Here is a 25,553-nt window from a genome sequence, read left to right as displayed (position 1 = left end):
GGATGTGAGGAGGAGCCACAGTGCATCACTGTCCTTCCCCAGCTTCCCATGGTGGATGCCAGTGAATCCCTGCAGGCAGCACGGGTGCTTCTGCATTGCCAGGTCACAGCTGGATGTGCAGAGAAGCACAGTGCAGATGCCAAAAGTGACTGCAGGTGGGTCAGGGGAGGTCAGAAGTCTTGTATGTGTGTGTGTTTGCAGCTCAGGACCCCAAAGCACAGCTCCCAGCTTGGGCACATCTTTGTAGGGTTATACTTGTGCACAAATCTGCACTCTCTGGGGTCTCTGGGTGCACCCCAGGGATCTGGTCACCACTAGGCAGTCGATGTGCCATTAGCTGCCCTTACATCATCTGTAAAATGATGCTGGAGGTCTTTCTTTGCTACAAAAGTGGGGACAAAAATGGGCACTAGAGCTGCGGAGCACTTTGATAACATGGTAATGAGGACTACAAAGCACCTCACAGAGATGGACAAGCTTCTTTTTCATCATCTGCAGAATCTCATTAGCCTACCTGCCATTCCATTCTGTGCCTTAAGAGCAATGTCAGGACCTTACTCTTCTCCTCTTGCAGAGAGCTGTGCCTGACCTGCTCCCTCTGCATTGAGAGCAATTGCAGGCAGATCAAGGATCGGAGGCTCCTCTTTGTCCCCTTCCATGCAATAACCTGCTTCCTGACAGAAAAAGTGTCAAAGGACAACTATTTCAAGGATGAATATATCACTGCACAGTCTTACAGCACTAATTTGAGCTTTCTGAAGCAACTTGGAGCTGTTCTTTTTCATTTTTTCCAGGGCTACAGCTGCGTGAAGACTTAGACATGCCCAGCTTTCCTTTCAATGCTCATTTGCCTGCTTTTAAGTGCATGTGTCATTTTTCATTATTTTATATGCTAAGGGGCAAATCCTGAATTTTTTTAGGCTTGTTTGGCAGAACCTTATTCCATAAATAATCCTATTAACGCCAGTGGATCTTTTTGTGGAAAACAGTACTGTTCAGCAGCAGCTGAGGAATCCCAGCAGGAAGCTCAGGGAAGAGTGGAAGAGGAAAATGGCTGACAGAGAACAGAATAATATTTAGGTTTTAATGTCGTTCCACGTCAGCCACTGAATTAAGTAATATAATTTTTTTACTTTGTTGTAAAAGCTCCAGAAAAAGTAGGAAAAAACCTTGGATGACCTTCAAGAATGCTTTAAAACAAATGTGCAATATTCATTCTCACTCTATAGTGCTAAAAGAAACCTCAGTGACTCTTTGGCCCCTAATTGTCACCTCAAGCAGCTTATTTAGCCTGCTTGTCATGAAGGTAAAAGTATACAAAACACTGTAACTCCTGCGAAGTAATTGAGACCCCTTTTTAGCCTCCTTCTATCAATATTAATAACCTACTCTAATTGCACAATGTTTCTTTTTTTCTTTTCTCCGTCTTCTTCAATCTGCTATAGGGATTAGTTAGTCATCTGCTTCTTCTTTAGAGGCTTTAACAAATGTTAATTTTTCACTCTTGCTTCTTTTTTTTTTTTTTAATTAAGTGTCAGAATTAAATTAATTTCCCGGAAGAGTATTTAGTGTCTTTCATATATCAATCATAGCTGAGTTCTTCCGTTTCTCACGCAGAGATGGTTTCTCTTAGGCTGTATGAGGTAAAAAAAAAAAAAATAGAAGATAGGTATATTGTAAAGATATTTCCATTTCAGACCTCTTTAATATACTTCAATGCTGGAAATGCTCACCTAACCTGAGTGAATTTAAGAAAATTTGGTTTCCAAATGGTCAAACAGGTTGTTAGCACTGTCTATGGGCCAATTTTAAGTATGAGAGGAATTAAACAGATTTTCTTTTTACAGATATCTCCATACTTCAAACTTTGAAACTTCTCATGTATGCTCTGCCAGGCAGCTCTCTTTCTTTAATATGAGATGATAATTATGGCATGTTGTGGAGGCATCATTAAAGTTTCTTTAATTCATTTTATGTCATAATAAATTGTACTTGAAAGAATTAATAGCCTCTTGAATTCTAATGAGTAAGAACTTCAGGTTTGTCGCTAAACTGTCCTGAATGTAAGGTTTGTAAACTTTGAAATGCTGGACAGAAAGCACTGCAAGCCTATATTGTTCATGCTGAAGAACATTTCTCCTTTCTTTAGGGATTAAAGACTAATAGCTGAGTAGTATATTGTAACCATGCTCAAAAGCAAGTGGCAGTGTAGGTTTGAGGAAAAGCATGAATAGTCAGTCTCTATTTTAAACATCCTAGGGAGATTTTTTTCTCCCTGAGCCATAAGTAGCATCACAAAAGAATTCAGGGGAAAGAGGGACCTGGGGAGGTCCCACGTGTTGCTCAATGTGAGGTCAAACTGGGCTGCTCAGGGGCTTATTCAGTCTGGTCTTTCAAGCTTCTGTGGAAGGAGAGAGTGTGAGCTCTGTAGCAGCATGTGCCTCTGCTTCACTGTCCTCAAGGTGAAAAATTATCACCTTGTAGCCAGTCTGATTGCCATTTATTTCAACCCAATCTTCTACTTTTTACTCCCCACCTTTCACCTCTGCAATGAGCCTGGGTTTACTTGTTGATCACCATCCTGCAGCAATCCTGGGAACTGCTTTTATGTGTCCACAGGCCACCCCTTCCCTAGGCTGAACAAACCCTGTTCTCACAGCTTCAGCTCACAGAGTAAGCGCTCCTTCTCTGACCATCTTGGTTCTCCCCTGCCCTCCCTCAATAAAATGATGTCTGCCTTCTACTGGACATCCCAGAATGGATGCAGTGCTGTCCATGTTGTCCAAAAGTCCTGAGTAAAGGGCAATAATCACATCTCAATATACCAGCAGATCTGCTCCCGCTGCAGGGAGTTTGTCCCCCAGAGGTCTGGGGCTCTGTGTTTGTCCCTGTTGGATTCCATGGGTTTCCCTCAGTGCTGACGTGAGCAGTGCATGGTTACTGATGTCTGTGGGCAGGGCTCCTTGACTCCACAGTCAGGCAAGGTTTCTCTTGCCTCACATCTCTGACCTTCAGGTACCTTTTGCTGGCTGGGAAAGGCGTCAGAGGAGAATATTTGATGCAAAGTGTGATTCTAGGCAGGCTTTGGTGCCTCTTGTGCATTATTTTGGTCTAGTCAAACCCACTCATGGACAGTGCAAAGAAAAAGTACTTCTATAAGTGTGCTTCTACAGACATGTGATAGAAACCTAGCAGATGGGCTGCGTCTTTTATTATCGTCTGGGGATGAACAGACCTGAACCCGAGGAGCAGCACTAGATGGAGTGACAAAGATGATTCTCTAACTTCGCTCTTGTCTCTTGCATATGTCTCCTGTGGTCTGAAAATACATGAGGTGCTTATATCCTCAGATTGCCTCAGAAAAATCACACAGATAAAGGGCTGAGTGGGAGCTTGTTAGCCATCAAAGCCATAAAAGTATTGGGGCAGAGTGAAATAAAGAAAGTCAAAACTCCCCTGCTGCCCCCCAGCCCCTAGCACAAGCACAAGTTCACTGCTGAGAAGTGTCAGCAGAAACATTAGAAGTGTCTGAGACCCTTCCATGCTGGGCAATGTCCTTTCTGAGCTAAATAGAGAGGTAGGACTGCTTACACAAGATCCTAATTTGTCTTCACGGGGGAGGGAAGTAGCCACAGCGCAGCTGATTGTTGCTGCATCGGACACAGCTCCATGTGATGTGCAGCTCTGGTTTCTGCAGGGATGTGCTTTAATAAGAGAGCAACTCATCACAGCCAAGGTGTGAAGCCAAGAGTCAGTCACAGGAAATCGGCATGAGCATAATTCCATGCAATTTCTAATCCTTTCCCCTACACGTGTGTGTTCTATTCCCGAGTCAATGCACTCCCTCTGGTGGCTGATTTTCTGTCTCAGCTTCACTCCGTTTTGGAGTTGAGGTTTCACTCGAGCAGATGGCTGAAGGAACTGAGAGAGCAATAATACTGCTTTCATTAGTCTACTTTATCGCTTTATGTTCTCGACACCAAGGGCACAGATAAAGTCTGTCCATTCAAATGTATTTAAAAATAATCCCCATCCGTAGAAAAAGGTGAAGCTAAAAATATTCTGTTCAGAACATCTATTTCTGGAAAGCGCCTAAAATATTATATTTTTATCAGGTCTATGATCTGTTTGCCTCAATGATCTGCTGATTTAAGACCCATGTTGGTCATTCACAAAAGGTAAATCAGTGATGTGTCAAAGTCCTTTTCAGTCATTTCCTCTAATTTCCTTTTAGGATCTGCTCCACCTCACATTGCCAGCTTTTCTGGATAGAAAACACCTTTTTCTTCACATAGCATGGCAGTCAGGACAATAGAGGCTATTGCTGCTTGTAAAGCCACAGGGAGAAACTATGTGCTGGAAATCATCAAAAGAGAGGGAAATAGCCACTCTGAAAGGATAAACCTCTTTTGGATGTGTTTTTTATGTCATCTGTTCATGCAGGTGATTGATTTCCCTACACATTTTTAGAGAATGCTTATTGTTAAGCAAAGCCACTGATAAAGAGGCATTCAGTAATTAAACACTGTTCTGAGGCTGGGAAACATCAGTAGAAACAGTATTTACTTAATTGGCTGTCATGCTGTGTCTCAGAGGAGAGAAACACAAGCAGATGCTGCTGTGAGCTTGCTTGCCTGTAGCTCGATGCACTCCAGCACCTGGTGACCTTCCTGCCTTAAGGAAAAGAGCTGCTCTCACACATTCAACAGCTGGATTTAGCTGCTGACCTGGCCACATCCACGCTGTGGTGAAGAAGCTCAGAGCTGTCTTTGAAGCAAGTTTATTGAGGGCAAGAGAGAGAGAGAGTTGGGATGGCTCCTTTTATTTCCCACTGTAACCTCATCGACCCAGGTCAGACAGCATAGCCCAGGACAGGCACTGCTGCTTGGTCAGAGGATGGAGTCTGCAGATCCCCTTGCTTCCTCTTTCAAAATTCAACCAAAATTCTCCTTGCAAAATTCAGCCTGAGCTAATTTTAGAGGCCAGTGCTGACTCTAGAGGCAGTCCTATCAAACAAACTCCCTTACCACCATACCCAAAAAGATCCCCTGGTGACTATATAACCTTGAATTAACTATTTGTCCCAGACATCATCTAATTTCATAATCTGTAACATCATCATTGAATATCTGTCATAATTCATTTAATTGCATCTCTGTTGCTACAGTGCTTCAATTTGGGGAAATTTCTGTTTTCTTACTCAGGAAAACAGTTTACACTCTCAAGACCAATTTGCCAGCTGGAGCATAGTTCTTCTGCAATTGGATGCAAAGATAGGGCTCTCATAAATATCTGAAAGCACCATCATCTCTGCATTTACACATTCAACAGCATGAATCTCAATGGCAGCGCATCCTTGCTCCTAGCACATGATGCTCTGATGGTGGTCCCCTACAACAGGTCCTGTGGGTTTTCAGACATGGTCATAGCTCCAATCTGGCACTCAGGAAAAACTTGGGAGTGCAAATTCCACAGAAAGATACCAGGAAGTTTTTTTTCCCCCTCTTTTATAAGAATTTTCTTCCCAAGAGGAGATGACTGTGCTCCTGAGCTGGGCGTGACAGGATCACCAGCTGATTAATCCATGCAGGGATGTGCAGATGTGGCTGTGAGCCATTTGATAGTCATGTGCAGAAATAGGACAGATTTTCCCAGTTCAAAACATTAACAGACACCAGAATCTATTCCTTAAGAGCTAGGATCATATGTTTAAAACAACTCAAGAGATCCTTCTGAATCTTCATGTACCCTCAGGGAGTTTTAGTGTGGTCCTGATTTAGTGCTTATTCCAATATGAGTGAAATGTCAGCTCTGTTTAGCATACTAGCCTGATTCTATTGGATGTAATGATACTTGCATATTTCCATCAAAGTCTTATCTCCGTGGTATTATAAGAGAATCTTGCAGTCTGGTAAGGGGTTTATATTACTTAATAATTGTCATCTCATTCTTAACTGATGTAAGTGAAAATGGAGCAATGTACTGTACTGATAAAATGGCCTAACCCAACAAAAATGGAAAAGACACAACCTCCCTCCAATTTTTGTTCATTATGTTCATGATTTGGTACTGAACCTGACCTGATGTTTTAAAATACCTCTGCTTTACAAGTTTTATTAAAATAAAACATACTTATTGTAGTTTTGGTTTCCACTAATAATTGGAAAAACACTTTGTAATCCTTGTGATATTTTTGATCTCCTGACTTTTGCACATAGAGGAATTATTGCTATCATCTGAAACAACTTTCGTGGTTTGACATATGAAACCCAAAGTTAATCAAATTGCAGTGTCTTCATATCTGTGAAAATTGTTTTGACATTCAGAGAATGTTACCACTTTTTACCATTTATATCATAAATATTACTGTCCATTTCATCAGTATAATATGACCATTTATACTGATGTATTTCAGTATGAAGAGACCTCTTAAATTCCTCTGTATCCAAATATTCCTGTGCCACTTATATTCCTCAAACTTCACATTTCATATTTTGGAGATTTTTTCAGCCTGCTTTTACTCTACAACTGCAGGAGCTAAAGACTTTGTATTGAAAACACAAAACCCCAAAAGCCTCAAATGATTTGTCTTCCTGCATTTGTTTAAATCCTGAAGTGTGTCGTTATTCCAACTTTCAGTGGGCTACAGCAAAAATTTAACTAAATAGGAATTTGTTTGATCATAGGGTGCAATTCTGTGGTTTTCATCCCATTGAGGATGAAGGTGACTGAAGGTTTCACTCATTTCAGAAGACCTTGCAGGTTGAAGATCTTTCAAAGGAAAGGGAAGAGAGAGAGATAAGGAAAAAGTCACTAAGGTTTCAGAAATTCTTTTTTTCTGGCAGTCACTGTCATTCTCCTGAAACTTAGAAAAATGGACTCTGTTTTACACATACAACTAAAAGAACACTCTTACAACTCATTATAAGCCTACCACTGTTAGAGAAAGATTGTCATGATTTTTCCTTAATTTTTTTTCTATGTGAATATAAATTCTCATCTTGTGTAGGCTTAAATGACTGGGTGAAAAAATAACAAATATTTGGTACAATTAGGATTACTCTTAAGTTTAAGAATTATTGTAATTGTTTAAAAAATCTTAATTAGTTCCCTGAAGAAGCATCTATATTATGAGGCTTGTTTTAAAAGTGAGAATGATGGAAACTTTTGGTCAACACAATTCAGAGAAAAGATGCTGTCTTTTGTCTCATTACATTTGTTAATGCTTCTTGATTATAAAAGAAAAAACAACAATTAAAAAAATATGACAAACAAGCTAACAGCAGTTTTAACAAGATTAAGAAAACCTTCCAAGCAATGGGAAGGATTAAATGTGAGTCAGGTTCAGCAGAATTACCCATGGCCCCCTCACTTACTTAAAATGCACACAATTTATAAGCTCTGTGTGTCTGAAAGAACTATTTACAGTTTGAATGAAAAGCAAACAAAACACACAATAAAACAAAAAACCGAAACAAAACAAGAAAAACCCACAAACACCTTTATGTCAAAATGCTCATTTCACCTCATTTCTCTACAGGTGTCTTGTAGAGAAGCCCTGGCAATGGCCTTGACTCAGTCACAGCAAAGAGTTCACAGGGCCACTTCCTCGAGGATTAATATTTGTAGAGAGATAGTTTAGCTCACTCAAAAAAATAAAATAAAAAAATAGGGACTTAATGACAAGATTCAACATCCAAGCCTTCTGATGATATTCTTAAAGCTGTTTTCCTCCTGTTGTGTCACAAATAGTCATTTGGCAATATTTCTGGGATTTCTCTTCCAGATGATGAAATTAGTTTACCAGTCCACAGGGACAATTTGGATTGTGCTTTTCTTCTGTTCAGGTTCCAGTAAAAATGTCAAAGAAAAAAAAGAGATGAATCAGCAACTGCATGAAAAATAATCGCAGTTGTGAAAAAAGAGGCGTTATTTAGCTCTGGCTTCAGGTCTGTAGAGCTTTTACCCCATGAAATAGACTATATAAAATAATAACACCTTACATTTTCCTAGAAGCATAACAAAAGCTGGGGCCCTTGGATCTATGGGAGCATAAATAGTGCTATAAATAGAGTGCTTCTCCTTCAGGGACAAAAAAGTGTCTGGGCTGTAGAAAGTAAAAATGCTTTGTTGTCCCTTGGTCTCACCAAGCAGGACATGAAAAATAGTGTAGCTGAGAAAGAAGAACCTTTTCCCAGAATATTAAAAGAGCCCTGGTTAGTACAGCTGGGCCCCCTGATTTCAACACCACTTGAAATAAAAAATACTTGTGTCATGAAAAATCAGCATTGCTCATCTCTATCCCCACTCTAACTCCATAAGGAATCTGGGGTCATGAAGTGAAACTTGCTGAAAAGTCATCCCCTAAGAGCCACATGGTTTGTCCCAGCTTTTGGGGCGGATCTTCCATCCAGGGAGTTGGCCTGGGAGGTCTCTGCGTTCTTGCCTTTGAGATAAAGGAGACGGGCACAGATGTGAAGGCAGAGATGTCTCCAGCCCTTGCCTGCTTGCTGCTGTTGCTGGCGGGCTGCCTGGGATGCCAGCACCACACCTGCCGCTGCCTGGGCAGGGTCTTCATCTGTCAGGAAAGCCAGGTGCTCCAGGTTCCCCGGGACATCCCTGCCAACACCACCGAGCTGTAAGTAGGGAAAGGGAGCGGCTGGGAGCTGCAGCCTTGTGGCTGGATCTCCAAAGGAGCTGCTGCTTGGCAAGCCAAAGGTCAGGTTTGCAGGGAGTCACTTGGGAGACTCCACGCCAGCTGTTTGCAGAGCACAGCCCTTCCTCCGACGCTCACTTAATTACACCTTGAAGCTCCTCTCCCTTCCTCTGATCGTGCTCATTGTAAGATCTCTGTTAAGAAAGGATTTTGCACTCTATAACGCAAAGCGCAGGCTAAATTTGAAACAAGCATCCTTGGTGCTGTGACAGTAATTTGAAGCATAAGGTCTGAGCTTTCTTTACGGCTTTGCTTTAGCGTTGTCGGAACGTGCAGAGCAACTTGTCTGCCCCAAACAACTTGATGATGAGTGTTTGTTTGTACTGCGGGAGCTTTCCAAAGGTTTGTGCTTGTTTGCCAAGAAGCAACTTAATGTTTTCCCTTTGAAATCTCAAAGGCATTGCAGAAAGGACTCTCATACATTCAGGAAAGGATCCTCCTCCACCAGAGGAGCAGCATGGCTGTGGTTGGAGAGAGAGTGAACAATGTGAAGATAGAGGAGGGGTTTTTTCTATCTTAAAGCTTCTCCTAATTTTTCATAAAAGTAACGTGAGCAATAGCGTGTGGCAGCTGTTTTCTGTGTCAGTAGCACAGGCAAGCAAACGAGGTTGCACAATGGCAAGTATTTAACTGCTAGTGATTGTTTTCATTTCAATAGTTTTCAGGCAATTTATATCACCCTTTGCCAACGCCCCCACAGACATCTGGCATGGTTACAACCTAAAGCAAAACCAAAAGGAGTAGTCCTGGATAAAGCCTTTGATTAATAAGTGGAGTGGCAAGTTTGAACAGAGGATACAATGAAGAATAATGTGTTCCTAGTTAGTTACACACCACAGTATATCCCATGGTTATTATGCCACAGTTTTCCTAGGGCTGAAGTTTAGTTTTGTTCAGAAGGAAGAGTTGTTGTGCTCACTGACTAAGCAGACTGCTTTGAAAACTTGAGAGAAATGTCTGAATTAACCACAAAAGGTCAGTAAAAGTTTAAATCATTCTCACAACTAGAGGAGAAACTAATCCATCTGTGATTTAGGTCATCTAAATCCTGAGTGAACTGTGCTCGAGGCGTATACGGTTAATTTTGTTTAATTTTGCTTTGATTGTTTCTTTAGATTACACAGTTAAGGTCTGCCTTCTAGGGATTAAGCAAAAGCATTTTTTAATTATTTCTGCAAAGAAGTAGAGTATCACTGAAAAGCACCTGTTAGTAAAATGGGATTTGTTCTCTCCTTGTTAACTTCTCAAGAGTTTGTTGAGGATGCTAATTTGTGTGTTCTTAGCACAAGTGTTATTCTCTGAAACAGGCATAATACAGCATTAGTGTGACTGAAAACAGCAAACAAATCCTTTCTTCTGCCAGCACTGTGAAAATACTGGAGTTAGAATCTCTCAACTTGACTCTCTTCTCACTTTCTCAAAATAAACCAGCTTCTGGTTTCTCAGGAAGTAATTCAGGTCCCATTCCATCAGTACAGCCCTGGGACTGGTTTCAGCATGCCTTAAAAATTTGAAAACTGCCTAGAGTAGCTTCGAATATACCAAACCTTAGCATTACCAAAGCCAGATACATTAGCTGAAGAGCTATCAAGTGACAAATAAATCTTAGATTTTTCCTTCAGGATCAAAGGGGAACTCTTGAAAAGTGCTTTCCTCTGCATCTCTCCAGTGAGTGCCCAGTGGGGTGATTCAGGTGACTAAAATAGGTTTTACTGCTCCAGATGACACTGCAGGTGCACTCTGCAGGTTGCAGAAAAATCTTGCTTTATGTTTTCTCAAAAAGTCTCAATGAGTGAAAAGGGTTTTTAAATTGGTATACCAGCTTAAGCACAGAAGGCTATGGTGTCTAAGTACCCTACACAAGACACAGGCAGAGACTTCTTGCCATGTACAGCTCCTGCAAGGTACTTTTTTCACTTAAGAGTTCATTCTGGGAGTCTGGATGCAGTCTGGTTTTATTTAATATAAAGGAGAGAGGTTTCTCCAGTACACTTCTTCACCTTCCATTATGTGATCTTGATAACTTTCCTAAGTTATCTTAGAGGCCTTCCCTAGTACCTTTAAAATGTTGAATAGCATGCTGGTGAATGCTTTAGGGTGAGAACAGGAGCCTGATCAGCCTCAAGCACTTCTCCCTCTGCTGCATGTTTCTATTTCACTACAGCTGTGTCAGAAGTTGGGACACTGGTATATGGCAGATTTTTTGGTAGGAAAACCCATGATGAATGTAAAAATAGGGCCCTCACTAACAATTAACTCTTTGCCATTGCTGAATTTTTTTAATTGTTATTAATTTTTAGTGTTTGAGGGTTGCTCCCAAACATGTGCTGCCGTGAGGGATTTCTTTGTGATTGGCTTCCCAACAGAGAGAGCTTAGGCTCCAAAGGAAACACGAGCTCTGCATTGTGGTGCTTGAGACAGGGGTTTCATCCTGGCTGGATTAGCATCTGCTCTAGCAAGGGTGTTGCAAAGGGAAGGCTGGTAGCCTCTTATGGTGATTTCATTTTGTACTTACCTTGTGGAAACAGAGCAGGGGTCAGAATCCACAGGCTTTCATCACTCTAATTTCTGTCACATCTACTTTTTCACTTACAGGCCAAAATCTCGTGAGAGGATAATTACAGCTTGGTTTGTACATTGCTTTTTGCAGATTTCCAAGCACTCTGCAGCTGGCATGTTCTGAGTGTTTACAGGGGAGGCTGTGGTTATTAGCTGTTTTGCTTTATAATCTTTGCCTGGATAGAAGAATTTTTGGTATTTTTTTATTGATACCAGAATGCCTGAGAGATGGCTCTGACATGAATTTGGAGTCAATCTGTTAGAAACCAGAGGCCAGCAGTTCAAATGGGAAATGTAGGCTCACTTGTGTCAAGTATTAACAATCCATTGTCTTGGGGGAAGAGGGGAAGGAGTGACTGAGTAGTAACTGCAGGTAGTTTGCTCCTTGAAGATCTATTCCAGCCTTAAAATCCAGTGTCAAGTTTTGTAATCCGTCATCAGTAATCAATAGGATTTAATTTATTCTTTAGAGGTTTTTCTTTAAGATAGTAATGCAGACAAAAATAACATTCTCAGAAGGGATCCTTCTTAAAATTTAACAAACCACTTTAAGCAGAAACATTTGAATAGCACCAAGTAACAGGATAACAGGAAACGGCCTCAGGTTGTGCCAGGAGCAGTTTAGGTTAAATATTAGGAAAAATTTCTTCCCTGAAAGGGTCATCAGGCATTGGAATAGGCTGCCCAGGGAAGTGGTGGAATCACCATCCCAATAAGTGTTGTGGATGGGGCACTTGTGGACATGGTTTAGTGGTGAACAAGAGGGTGATGGCTTCATGGTTGGACTCAATTATCCAGGAGTTCTTTTCCAGCCATAATGATTCCATGATTCTAGGAGGCAGTTTAGCCATTGTCAGAGCAGTTTAGAGGTATGTTATATAGAGTGTTTTCTCCCAAGCATCTGCAAACTATAAACAGCAGGGTTTTTTACTTGCTCGCTGCATAGGTGTTTTTGTGCAATTGCTCAAGGATATTTACTTTAGACTATCAAGTCAAGGCTGAGTAGATGTCTGAGCACTAAAACATCAGCTGCCTAGAAATAGCAAGTCCTGTGTTATGTACTGGGTGAGTCAGATGTGCTTCCCAGCGACAGAAGCTGCAAATGATGTGAATTGTAGCTGCAATACTGTTATTGACAGCTGCAATTAGGATTTCTCTTTTTTTATCCTTTCACACCTAGAGTTGAAATTACACTGAAATCTGCAAACAGCTACACTTCTTGCTTGGGTGTTTATACTGATGGGCTGACCTTAACCTGAGAAAGACAAGGTGTAAGAGGATAAATACACTAATGAAATGAAGACCCAGGAAGCTTTGAAGTCTCTGTTGTGGTGGTTAATCACACAGTTAATCAATAAACCCACATTTTTTTTGGGAATGAGATGAGAATATTTTCAAAGCAGAGTATATTGAGAACATATTACATGCTGACTAAAGCCTTTTTAATTATTTTCGTTTTTAATTCAAACCAGCTTTGCATCTGTTAGGGTTACATTCTTCTCTTCCTGAATTTATGATCAGTTCCTATTTTGAAACAGAAAACAGCAGAGTTGCTGTAAGATCACTGTCTGTATATCAGTGCAGTGGTCCAATGCTTAGGCTGGATTCTGTATCTGACATTTTAATTGGGAGGATAAAAAGAAATAGTTAGATCATAAGAGAGGAAGAGAAAGAAACAGAAGAAAATTACACAAAAGGGTAATAAACTCAGCAGGAAAGACCCTTGGCTGGTATAAATGACCAAATATATATCTTTACAGAAACATTCAATTTCTAAACCTTCAGGAGCTTTAGAACACAAGGTGTTATACTGCACACAATGGAAGCTGCTTTGCAGTGCAGTACTCTGCTGGCTTGCTCCTGATGCTATAAATAAATACCTGCACATGGCTCTCACCTTACTTACAGGGTCTGCAGCTTGATGCATGTATAAGAGAGGTATGGCCAAGTCTGAAGCTGAATAGTTGTCTGTATATATATATATATATATATATATATATGTTTATATACACATTTATATATATAGAGAGAGAGACACACACATACATATATATGTATGTATGTATAAAATATATCTTTGAAATGGAAGTGCATTCGCTTAAAATTTAATGACTTGATCAATCACTGAGGTTTTTGCAGGAAAACAGTGAAAGCCAAGACTTGATTTTGTTTGCATGCAGCATTGGGAGGGTACCAAGCTGATGCCCTTCACTGGGGTCAGCTACAGAGAGTATAAATGTATAAATTCTGGTTTTTCCAGCAGTCTCTTACATACACACACACACACACACACAAACACACACACAAGCACAAACCAGCCAGTGTCACAGCCCCATACATCTGAAACCAGGCAAAATGGGCTCCTGGGCTGATGAGCTCCATGTCCTGAAATAAAGCCTCTGTTAGATATTTTAGATATGTTCTGGTTCAGTTCCTACAAAGAATCAAAACATGCCTACTGAATGAGATAATAATAAATGTTTTTCTAAAGTGTTTGGAAGACTTAAGTAGTCATTTGTAGGAGTTACATTTCTTGTCTCAAATATGGTGTCTTCATCTTGTGTGTCTCCCCATTCAAGTCATGAATATAGTTAAAAACCCAGGAGAGCTTGACAATAATGTTATTCATGAGATGGGATCTGGTAAGTACCAAACTTAGTGTTGAGGCACAGCAGGAAAGAAAAGCCCTACTAAGATCTTAAATTAGTGGTTTTAAACTAAAATGTGGTAAAAATGGAGAAACTGGTAAGCCTAGGGGATATTGCAAAGTAGGATGGAGGTCTATCTTTTACTTCTCCAACAAGAACATGAATCACTAAGCAGATTTGAGGAGTCATGAATTCACTGGTGCAGCAGTTAATTTCCTTTGCTCTCAGTGTTATGTTAGGCTAAACACTTCAACAGTATGGATGATTTCCTACCTTCATTTACTCCCTTTACGACAGTTTCTCACAACTCATCAGTTTTCACTCCGCAGAAGTAAAACCCTGTATTTCAGACTTTGTTGCCTTCTCGTGTCTAATATTAAAATGTATTAACTCCATCTCTCATCCCATGCAGGGACACTTTGGCACAGGGACTTCTATTGAGTATCACTCAAAGATGACTACTGCTATCTGGGAGAGCAGAGCTCTAGGGAAATGCTTTCACGAGTTTGAGTGACATTAAAGTGCTTATGTGGTTCAGCCTCAGCTTCAATGAGCTGCCTTCCCATCCCTCACATAGGGAGCTCAGGGTATTTATGAAGAGAGGGCTGCAGAAAAGGGCATGTGCCACTCATGCTCTGACCCAGCAGGGTACAATTGTACTGTACAGTTGTACTGTATGAGCTACCAAGCCAGGGCAGTTCATCTGTTATCCCTGTATTTGTCTATGCAGTTGTGCTTTCAGCTCCTCAGTCAGGTTTATAAATGGCATCTTGGGAATTTGAGTTAGTAATTTGCTAGATCAGACACTTAGTAAATTCATATCAGCATTGCAGTCTTGAAGAGTAAAGCTCATTATTCCTTCAGTATCCCAGGCCGTGCCTCTTAAATAAAAAATAAAATTTAAAAAATGCTTCTCAAATACTCGATAATCCCAGATACATTTCTGAGATGATTTCTGGAGAAGAGATCCCTAATGGGACGTGTCTTTAAAAGCTGCAAATCACATTCCTCTGGAAGAGTGTCACACATTTTATGTGTCACCTGATAAACCAGCAGGAGCAAATCTACTGTGCACCTCCAGGGTTTTCTTTGCAGGTGCTGAGGGGGTCTCATCAGGCTGACATGTCACTGGAAACACTGCTTGTGTGAGAGTTTAACAAGGGTGACAGAAGAGAGTAGATGAGGAATGCCATAAAAACAGGAAAAGAGCTGCCCAGAGGAGAGATGCTAAGTAAGAATATACATCCCAAAAGGAGAGCTGTTCTAAGTGCCAGCAGTTTGTGTGCAGGAGGGGGTCCTGCAGAGCCAAGCAGAGTTATCTGCCAAAGAAAAATAAGCAAACCTGTGAGACACCCAGCTGAGGAGCCAAAGAAACCCATGCAGGGTTCAACATGCCTCACTCTCTCCTCTCTTGCTGGCAGTTTAGTTAGTTCTGCTTAACTTTCCCAAGTCCTTGTGCAGGCAAGTTAACAGGTAATTTGGGTAGGCTCACAGTTAATTTAAATTGTCATAGCTTCATTAACTTTGGGGGAAAGAACTCTGTTCATTTTCACCCTCTGGCAATGGGGACCTCTCTCAGCCATGTGTTGCTCATTTTGGCAGCAGAAGCTGATTGGGAATGAGTGTGTGGGTCTGTGTGTGTGTGTGTTCAGTAAACAAGATAGTTTCAGCACAAAAAACAAGTATTATTTTTCATAGCAGTCTATTAGTTTTACACAGTGAGGGGCAAGCACTCTGGTAGGAAAAGCCACTTTTCTTTGTTTAAGACCTTGACCTTTTCAGAAAAAATCTTTAAATTATTTCACACACTTTGCCTGTAGTTTGATTGGGCTGCTCTTATTAGCAGTGAAATTTAAGTCATTAAAACGAAGCTTATTTCAAATTATAGGTCAGACCAAGCATGGACTTCATGTAAGAGTACTGAAATTATTTCTTCTAATTGTCTCGCATATATTATAATAAGGAGCCCAGTTTCTGCCTTTTATTTAGGTGTAATTTCTTTGAACTTGAGGGTCTAGGGTCAGAAAAGCTTGTGGTTTGTTTACTTTTGCTCAATGTTTTCCTCCAACTATCCTTAAGTCTTTCAGGAGCTCAGCCTGGGAGGTAGGGATGCTTTTTATCTCCCATTACCTTATCAAGCCACCTACAATCACTTGCTCCTGGGTAGCTAGAGGAGAATTTACAGACTGTTATTATATGCAGAGGGAGATATGTGTCTGAGTGAAATGAAAACAGCCTCCAACCCAACTCAGCTGAACGAATTCTTGCTTTTCATAAGTATATTGAGTTTGCTGAGCTTCCCTCTTTGCCTGGACTAACTAAATAATGCTGTATCCTTAAATGCAACATACTCAGATCTTCCTGTAGACAGGACAGCCTCAATTTTAAGCAAATACCCACTGGGTGAGCTGCAGGCTGAAGCTTTCAGCTCTACTCACTCTCTTATCTATTCAAGAATGCTATTACTAGTCAGCATTTTAACATATTTTCCTGGAAATTCTGTTTTCTGAATACCTATGGAGAATGATTCTGAGAATGGTACTATCGACATGAAGTTCCCCCATATCCACATACGTGAGGATGTACTTGCTGATATGAATCCTTGTCCAAATACAGCCAGTTAATTGGAATTAATTTGTAAATATTTATTAGTCAGGAATCTGTGAATCTTCAGTGATTTTCCAAAAACACTGTGTGCATAAATATGCAGTGGGGAAAACTTCCAAGTTTTCAGTGTTTGATTCATCTTTTGTTTGAGAGTGGAGCAAGGGTTTCTTCATTCTTTCAAATGAAGATCAGATTTTTTTTATTTTTTTTTTTTAATTTAAAATAGTAGCATGCAATGAAGAACTGGATGTGAAGACTGGAAAAGTGGTGCTTGTTTTCTCAGGAGAGTTTCTGGTGTCCTACATTTATGATCTAAACCTAAAACTTTGGGATACCATGGGGTACTCACAAAGACATCTTCCCTGCCTCTTACCCCAAAAGCAGATCCTACCCCAAGAGCTGTGTCCACACACCTGTGTATGTGCACAGGGTGTTTGTGTTTAACTTCCCCCACCAGTTTGTCCCTGGGCAAAGATGAGATTGGGAACAGTAGCAAGGATCTCTAGCTGTAACTCCTAAAATGGTCCAGGCTGAGGTAAGAGAGAGTAATAATGGAAGAAGGGACCCTCTGCCTGTCTCTTTTTCCCAGAATCAGGAGCATTGGGTGGGAAGAAGTGATATGTGGTTACTTGAGGTTGTTTTTCTTCACTGAAAAGGATTATCATATGGGCAGGCTAAGAATTATAATGGTTTTCTTTTGAACACACCTTTGAAAGCCTTTTAATGGTGTCACATTCCATGCTATGCCTGGTGCTTAGAAATAATCTCTGATGTAGCAGTCCTGCCTACATTAGGCTTTGAGAGGTTTGGATTTCAGTTCTTACCTTCAGGGTAAACTTTGATTTTTAGAATTTTTTTTTAAACTTGTACCATCACATGGTATAAGCACATTAGTCTATTGCCTTTAGTAGCCCAATAGGTATTTTTGGGGGCCAGACCATTTGTAAAAGGGTATCCTATTCCATGGGAAATATTCATGCCTGTGAGAGCCACAGACACTCACTGAGGTAAGAAAGCACATCCATCCCCAGCAGTGGAAGCACCACCTGTGCTGCTTTCTCTGGTGTCTCCAGTCTCTACACAGCTTTAAAAAAAAGGAACACAGATCAGCCAAATCCATTTTTTCCTTTTTGATGACTACTGGGAAGCAATCACTTCTGAAGAGTCTTTCCTTGGAGTCCAGTCTCCCAGCAAGAATATTTATAGACACACATAAATTTCTAAACAAGCAAGGTATAAGTAGAGGGACTATAAACCCATGGAAAGACAGTGCTAAAAAACTTCTCTTGTCCCCAAAGTTTTCTTTGGCCAACAGAGCTGCTATGGAAATTTTTGCTTTTCATTTTTGGCAAGTGAAGAGTCATAAAAGAAGCACAGGCTGTGCTAGAAAATGGCAGCAGACCAAGAAGTGCCTTGGCAGAACAGCTCTCTCTGGGTGGAATTACTGGTTTGGGGAAATACTCGCTGCATCCGAATCCCACGAGCTGTAATTTCCTGTCTGCAGTATATTGCTGCCATGGCAGATGAAGCTCAGACCTCATTCTCCACTCCTTTGAAATCAGCATTAGTGGCCCCTGTGAGGGAATACCCTACAAAAAAATCCAGGGTCTGATTCCGCAGGCATTCATACACATCCTAATTGCTTGCCCAGGCAGCTCTGCTGCTTCCCAGTTGGACAAATCACAGGTGCAAAAGTACCTGTCTGCACATATTTGCAGATTCAGGACTTTGTGCTATTGCAGTAGACAGGAAACCACTGTGGGGAAAAATAAAATGGGCATGGAAAGCACAAGTGAAATAGGTACAAAATGTTTGCATTTATTTAAAATTATTAGAGGAGATTTTAATTGTTTTAATGGGCCATGTGGAATTGATGAGACTGTCTTAGGGCTCACAAAATTTTCTGAAAGTATTAACAGATTTCACAACATTCCTGGTAAGTATGTAAATGTAATTTTATCCATTACAGTAACAGCAAAGCTCTGGGTTACAAGAGATGAGCAATTTCCCAAGAGTACAGGGTTTAACCCAGAGGCTTAGCCCCACCTTGATCACCAGAATGTTCTCCTATGGCAAAATGTTTCCCTTCCCAAATAGCAAACAACAAAAAAAAAATTACCTCTTTCATATTTGTATTTTTTTCTAATAACTATTTCTCAGCAGAGAAAGTTATACTTCTACTATTTTTTAATGTCAAGTGAGGCATAAAGTTTCAGGGTTTTTCCCCTCAAATGCATTTTTATTGACTTGGTACATCTGCATCATCACCTTTTCCACTTTCTTCATTTTTGTACTTTTCTTGTATCAGTTTCTGTCACTGTATTAGAGGAGCAGCATTTTATAGTAGTGTTACAGTCAGTAATTTAAAGACAGCTGAGGTGGAGATTTTTGTGAGTATTTCAATTATGGCTAACTGTTGGCTCTGTTATGGTCAGTAGGGCTGCCTATGGAGCACTAATTGGAAGGCTTTCACCCTTTTATGAGTTTAATTGCTCTCTTTGTATTTCTCCTTAGCTAAAGATCTTCACAAATGCATGAATGTTGCATCTACAGGAATCTTTTAATATGTATTTTCACTATTCATATAACATTGTTTCTTTGACTTCCTTCATTTCTCTACATGTTATTGCTGTGTTATGTCAGTGTGGCTGAGCACATGCCTGGGGCCACACCCCAGAAATCATGTTGGTTTTTGAACACTTTACCATAGGAATTGGAGCATGTCCATCCAGAGCTTAACAGAGCACTGTACAGGCTGGACATGGAGCCAGCAGTCTCCATGATGTTTCCACTGAGGAGTGCTTGCCCTTGGATGTACTGATGCCCTGGTCTGGTAGGGACAGCTTGTAGCCTCGGGGCTGTGGACCAGCACCAGCTCAGGCTTTGCCAGTTTGTTTGTCTGTCAGAGGCGTGGACACTGTCTGGAAGAGATGCTCTGGCGGCACTGGAAATCAGGGAGACTGGGTCTTTGTTCAAGGTTTGAAAGACTTTGCTTTTTTTTCGCCCTCCGTATCAGGCTGCCAGGAGCCAGCCGTGGTTCTAGGTGTGGATTCATCTCTTTAGTGTCCTCCAGGCTGAGTGCACATGGTGGTTATCAGCTAAAATAGGCAATGAGGCAAGGGGTGCCTCAGAAGTTCCTGCTTGCGTCTGCTGGAAGATTTTTTGCATTCCACAGAAAGCATGTTAACCTCTGATCTGGTGGGGTGGCAAACTCCTATTTTTATTAGCCTGACTTGCCAGCTAGAGTACATCTTTACAATGTCCATTGTACAAGGGAGTTTATAGATTTCTGTAAAACACCACATGCTGGTATCCTACTTTTCTAAACAACTTTGGGCTTCAGCCTATGTTGCATAGCAACACTCAGGGTTTTGTCAGTCTGAACGCAAGTGATTCAGGACGGCGCTCAATTCTAGAAGCCCAAGAGTCCCAGAAGCCTTGAGCTTCAATAAGATACCAACTGCTTTTCTAAAAATTGCCCAGAGAATGGAAAAAGGTGCACCCAGACTATGTGGAGGTCTAAATTTCACCTTCAACATCAAGCGTAGCATCAAGTGTAGGAGTTTCCATGGCTTTGAGTTCCTCCTAGTGGAAGGTAGTTTTCCAGCCTCAGTATCTGTATTTCAGCAGCTGCCTAATAGAAGGCACTGCCCATGTTTCCTCTGCCAACCTGCCTAGGAGCATGCTTTCCAAGGTATGCTTAGCTTTCATGGTCATCTGAATGGTCTTTGCCCTTGCTGATCTTATTGAAGAAGCGGTGATGGAAAATACTGTCCAGAAGAAAATGGTGTCAAACCAATCACTAATCATTCCCTGCTATCTCCATGCTGAAATAGCAATACTCACTGAGAGGCTACTTCTGACAGATAAAGGATAATCAGCTAAAACATCTGTGTGCCTTGGAAGATTACCCTTGAGTGAAGGAGCTAGGAAAATCAAAAAAGCATACACAAAGGCAGAAAACATTTTGGTAGTGCCTTTCTATATTTTCAATATTTGCTATATAGGATGAAGAGGTTGTGATGCTTAATTTCTTTTTTGCCTCTTTGACAGTAAGACCAGTTTTCTTCAGGGTAACCAGTCCCCTGAGCTGGTAGACAGGGATGGAGAGAAAATAAACCCCCTGTAATCTAGGAGGAAGTAATTAGTGATATGCTGGGCCACCTAGAAACTCACAAGTCTATGGAACCAGAAGTGATTCTCCCAAAAGCACCAAGAGAGCTGGTGGAAGGGCTCACCAAGCCACTGTCCCCCATTTACCATCAGTTCTGATTAAACAGGAAAGTCCCAGACAACTGGAGGCTGGACAATGTCACACTCATCCACAAGAAGGGCTGAAAGGAGCATCCAGGAAACGTCAGGCCTGTCAGCCTGATCTCGGTGCCAGGATGGTTACAGAACAGATCCCCTTGAGTGACCACAAGTGCTCCCAGTGTGAGCACACACAGGACAACTAAGGAAGCAGGCCCAGTCAGCAGGGCTTTAGGAAAGGTGTGTCCTGTCTGACCAGCCTGCTCCTTTGTGACCAGGTGACCCGCCTAGTGCATGAGGGAAAGCCTGTGGATAAAGTCTGCCTGGACTTCAGTGCAGTCTTTAATGCTGTCTCCCACAGGACTCTTCTGGAAAAACTTGCAGCCCACAGCTTGGACATCTTGGCTGGGTTGAGAACTGGATGGATGGCTGAACCCAGGGAGTGGTGGTGGACAGTGCCACATCCAGTAGGTGCCAAATGCTGTCCCCCCAGGGCTCAGTGTTGGGGCCAGTCCTGTTCAGTATCTTTCTTGGTGGTCTGGATGAGGATATCAAGGGCACCCTCGATCACAGATGACACCAAGCTGAGTGTTGATCTGCTGGAGGGCAGGAAGCTCTGCAGAGGGATCTGTAGAGGCAGGATAGATGGGCTGAGACCAACACTATGAGGTTCAGTAAGACCAAGTGCTGGTCCTGCTCTTAGACAAGAACCCTCAGGACCACTACAGACTGGGGGAAGAGTGGCTGGGAAGCTGCCCAGCAAAAAAGGACCTGGGAGGTGCTGGTTGACAGCACTGAACATGAGCCAGTGTGTGCCCAGGTGGTCAAGAAGGCCAGTGGCATCCTGGCCTGTATCAGCAAGAGTGTGGCCAGCAGGAGCAGTGTTTTCCCCCTGTACTGGGAACTGGTGAGGCCACACCTGAAGTGCTGTGTCCAGTTCTGGGCCCCTCACTGCAGGAAGACATTGAGGGGGTGGAGAGACTCGAGAGAAGGGCAGTGGAGCTGGGAAAGGGACTGAAGCAGCAGAGAATATTCTTTTAAACACTGCAGCCTTATTAACAAAGCCCTGGGAAATAAACATCCTTTACAACTGTCAAACTCAGAGCAAATGTTCATTTTCTCATTGCCAGGAGCATTCCTTAATCTGAGAAAGTGAGAGAGAATGACTGCGATCATACCTACTCTTTGAACAATATTTTTGCAAGAACAGATATGAATGTCACATTTAAAAAAAAAAAAAAAAAAAGAAAGAAAGAAAAAGTGGTTGGCTATTGAGGTGAAATAATCAAAAGGGCTGAAATAACAAGCACTGAATATAACCCAACAGGTCAAGGGGCATAAATAAATGGCACATTCTCTTGACAAAGTAATCAGCTACAAAATCCATGCATTCTTACATTTTTTTTGCAAGGCCAACTTGTCTTTGAAACTTAAAAGACTTTTTGCCATGTAAAACAGAGGAAAAAGATAGGGGATTCTGCAAGGAAGCTGCAATTAGAGCAGAGTAATGATGCAGACCTTTGAAATAAATCTGAGGGAACACATAATAGTTCTGGAAGGGTAAGTGTGAAACTTTGCAGGGACATTTCAGGTTCAGTGGTTGATGCTGACTGTCATTTTTGCTTGCCCTTAAGCTAAACCAAACATGGTTAACCAAGCCTCTTGCAGCAAATTCTATCAGCTAGATAAGATGTGCAGCACTTAATGTACAGAATGTTGGCTGATTGTGGATGTCGCCAGAGAAGAATGTGAGGCCAACTCATTTTTTTGTTAGAAACTCTGATTGGGACAATTCCATCTCAGCATGAAGAGATTATCACTGCACCACTGATTGGTTAACCTCTGTTCCCATTATTCAGGTTTCTGCATGAAATAAATTGTCTGTCCAATACATATTGAAAAATCAGTGGAAGAATTCCTATTGATTTACATTAGATTGCGTCGTAATATTGGGTCCAGTTTTTTACTGCATTGCTTTAGCACTTGGTCATCAGCACTGAAGTGTCAGCTAAAAAAAAAACAGAGAGTTGTGGCAACATTTTTCTCATGTGACTCATGAATGGATGTTTAGAATAAAATGAGAGCATTAGAAATAGCCAAGTTCTTATACAACTTATACCCTTTAATTACTTTCTGTCACAGCAAGTTATCATTATTTTTAATTTAGCAGACGCCCTCAGACTGGCAAGATGTGCTGTTTCATCCCTGCTGGAAATGTTGGTTTAGTTTTTTTTTAAATTTTAATATGAGACATCAAGGAGGTAGAAGGAGAGCAGGGGTTTCAAGCACCCTGACATCAGGTACTGTATCTTATGTTTCCCTAATTCTCTCTTCAAGGTGAGCAGTCAAGATAAGCCAATGATCTGCAGCCCATCTAATTTGTTTTTCCATCATTTTCTTAAGTTGTCTTATGTGCAATAATCATTATAGTGTAAGTGACACTACTGAGAAAATCAATTCTTCCTCACTGAATAGAAAATAAATTACACTACACTAGAATCATAATTGGTATTTTGTTTATTTTGTTGGACTTGGAGTTAACCACTGGGTACTTTGCCCAGGAAAGTTCTGTGTCTTCTGGCAAAGGCGCTGCTTGCTATAAACATTAAGGAATCTACTTCCGATCGAAATGTAATAAAAAATGTTTATGGATCTACACTGAATTTTCTGTCAGACGTTCAATATTACGTCCTTGAAGACTATAAAGTCTCTGAATATTTATTAGGAAGATGGAAGTCTATTCCAGATAGGCTTTGAACCATGCTCACCACTGGAGCATGTGAATGACTTTCAGTAGTACATCTGTCATATATTCTATTATTACAAGATTACTATTCCTCTTCTGCTGTTTATCTATAATTCAACCACAACAATGAAAAAGACTCTTACGTGCTCTACATGAGCACAAAGCCCACATAACTGATGCCAGCTTTTCGACCTGAGGATGAATAGGAGTTAGCAGAGGTTATCAGCACCTTGCATTGTTCTCACACATCAAGGGTGTTGTCCCACAGTGTGCCAAAAACCTCTTCAGTTTTACTGTATTTGATAAAATAAATTCGGGACTGGTAGTTTGTACTTGGCTTAAATTTAACAAAAAGTTTTGTCGGAGGGGGAAAAAAGGGGGGCTGGGGGTGTCTAAGTGCTTTAATTTTCTGTGTGGCACTTATTCTTCAGAGCTGATGCTCAGGGTGCTCAGGATAAAACCCCTGGGGTGAAAGGGGAGCTCCCCAGTGACCAGGTCCTCCTGTTAGTAAGACACTGCAGCTTCCCAGGAGCAAAGTAAGTCCCTTTGGAAAAAAGGATCAAACAAAACAAACAAAAAGTATACAGGGGTAAACAAGGTGCCTGTGTGCACCTATCCCCTCCCATTGCCCAAAGCTTGATTGAAATTATTGACAGTTCCCTTGCTTCCTTCCAGTGGATAACCCATGGCTGATTGCTGGGGTTCAAGAGAACTACTGAGTGTTCTCCAACACCCTTTCCTAACCTACTCTGTGGAAAGACACTTTCTGACCCACTGATCTGACCAAGAATCTCTTCACCTGAGCCTTAAACCCCATATATAATGCAAGATACTTGGTGCTTGCTTATCTATTTAGTTCTGTCCTCCCTGTAAATTCCTGCATTTATCTTCAGGGAAAAAAAAAAAAAAATAAAAAAGGATTATTTCTGGTTTTTATTTATTATTTTGGGTTGTTTTTTTTTTTTTCCTTCTGGGGAAAAGGAAAGGGAGTCTGTGTTTATGTTTGGATAACCTGGAGTATTTTCAGCATCCGGCTCTGTGTACAGCTGTTCTGGGAGAGATACTGAAAAGCTGCAAGTAGATCCTTTTGCCATCTTATCACATTCAGACAAGAGAAGACACCCCTTGTCTTATAATGATAAGCTACAGCCTTGATCGATTTGATCTGTGCTTTTGTTCTTCTTCATAATTTGAGCTATTGATTCTATTTATTAAAACTAATTTAAAAAACACAAGCCCTGAGTGCTCTGCTGTTCCAGATCAGGCTGCTTCAGGCAGTCTGATCTGAAGCTAATCCATTCACTGCTGATTTATTTTCACTTTGTTTTCAAGCAGAGCTCTGTTCTCTGTTTCATTTTTTTGGTCCTCTGCTTCTCTCTGAGAAAAAAAGGCATTTTGTTTCACACCTCCAGAGCAAGCAGTGGGGTTTAGGTTCCTTTTTCTGATACATGAAGTGAACTCAGCAAAGTTTACCTGACTCTTTTTCATGCAGGTTTTGTTCAGAATGTGGCCCACTGTGTATTGTTCTTTGTTGTCTTAAATCAAAGCACTACTTTTATGCTAGAAAAAAAGAAAAGTATTTGCTTAAATTCACTCAGTCTTGCCATCTTGGAGTTAATGGGAGTCACCATGTTCCTAAACTAAGGGCCAGCAGAGGAAATCTTTTCCCTGTACTTCCTGGGCAGCACAGAATTATCTAAGGGCTGGTTGCTAGTTCTCTAAAAATAAATACCTCTATTCAGACTTAGATAAATCAAATGAAGCCTTTATTATTCCAAAGAGATTAAAAGAGGAACCTTGAGGAGATGGACACTTTTCAGCACCAAGCTGGCTTTGAGTTTTTGGGAAAAGATCAGCATTTAGTGACTTAGAAGTATTTTATTTACTGTCAATGCATTTTGTTAGTGATGCTATTGGGCCCTCTTTTCCCCAGTTTAAGACAATTTTTTAGAATATTTAACCTCCAAATTATTTAGCTGGTTCAAAGCTCTCTGAGTGTCCTGCTTGTGCAGGGACTGTATATTGT

At 41.1% G+C, this 25,553-nt stretch overlaps 1 protein-coding gene across 1 annotated transcript in view; it reads left to right on the top strand.

Annotated features, from left to right (window-relative positions):
- The first annotated feature begins 8,486 nt into the window (after positions 1-8,486).
- FSHR (follicle stimulating hormone receptor) overlaps positions 8,487-25,553 on the top strand; it is an 80,221-nt gene continuing 63,154 nt past the window's right edge. Inside the window, exon 1 of the mRNA XM_058835436.1 lies at positions 8,487-8,638. Coding sequence (XP_058691419.1) covers positions 8,487-8,638 — 152 coding nt within the window. The remainder of the gene's footprint in view (positions 8,639-25,553) is intronic.

The sequence above is a fragment of the Poecile atricapillus genome, chromosome 3 (genome assembly GCF_030490865.1).
Source record: "Poecile atricapillus isolate bPoeAtr1 chromosome 3, bPoeAtr1.hap1, whole genome shotgun sequence".
Classification (NCBI taxonomy): Eukaryota; Metazoa; Chordata; class Aves; order Passeriformes; family Paridae; genus Poecile; species Poecile atricapillus.
This window is presented reverse-complemented; position numbering and strand designations above follow the sequence as displayed.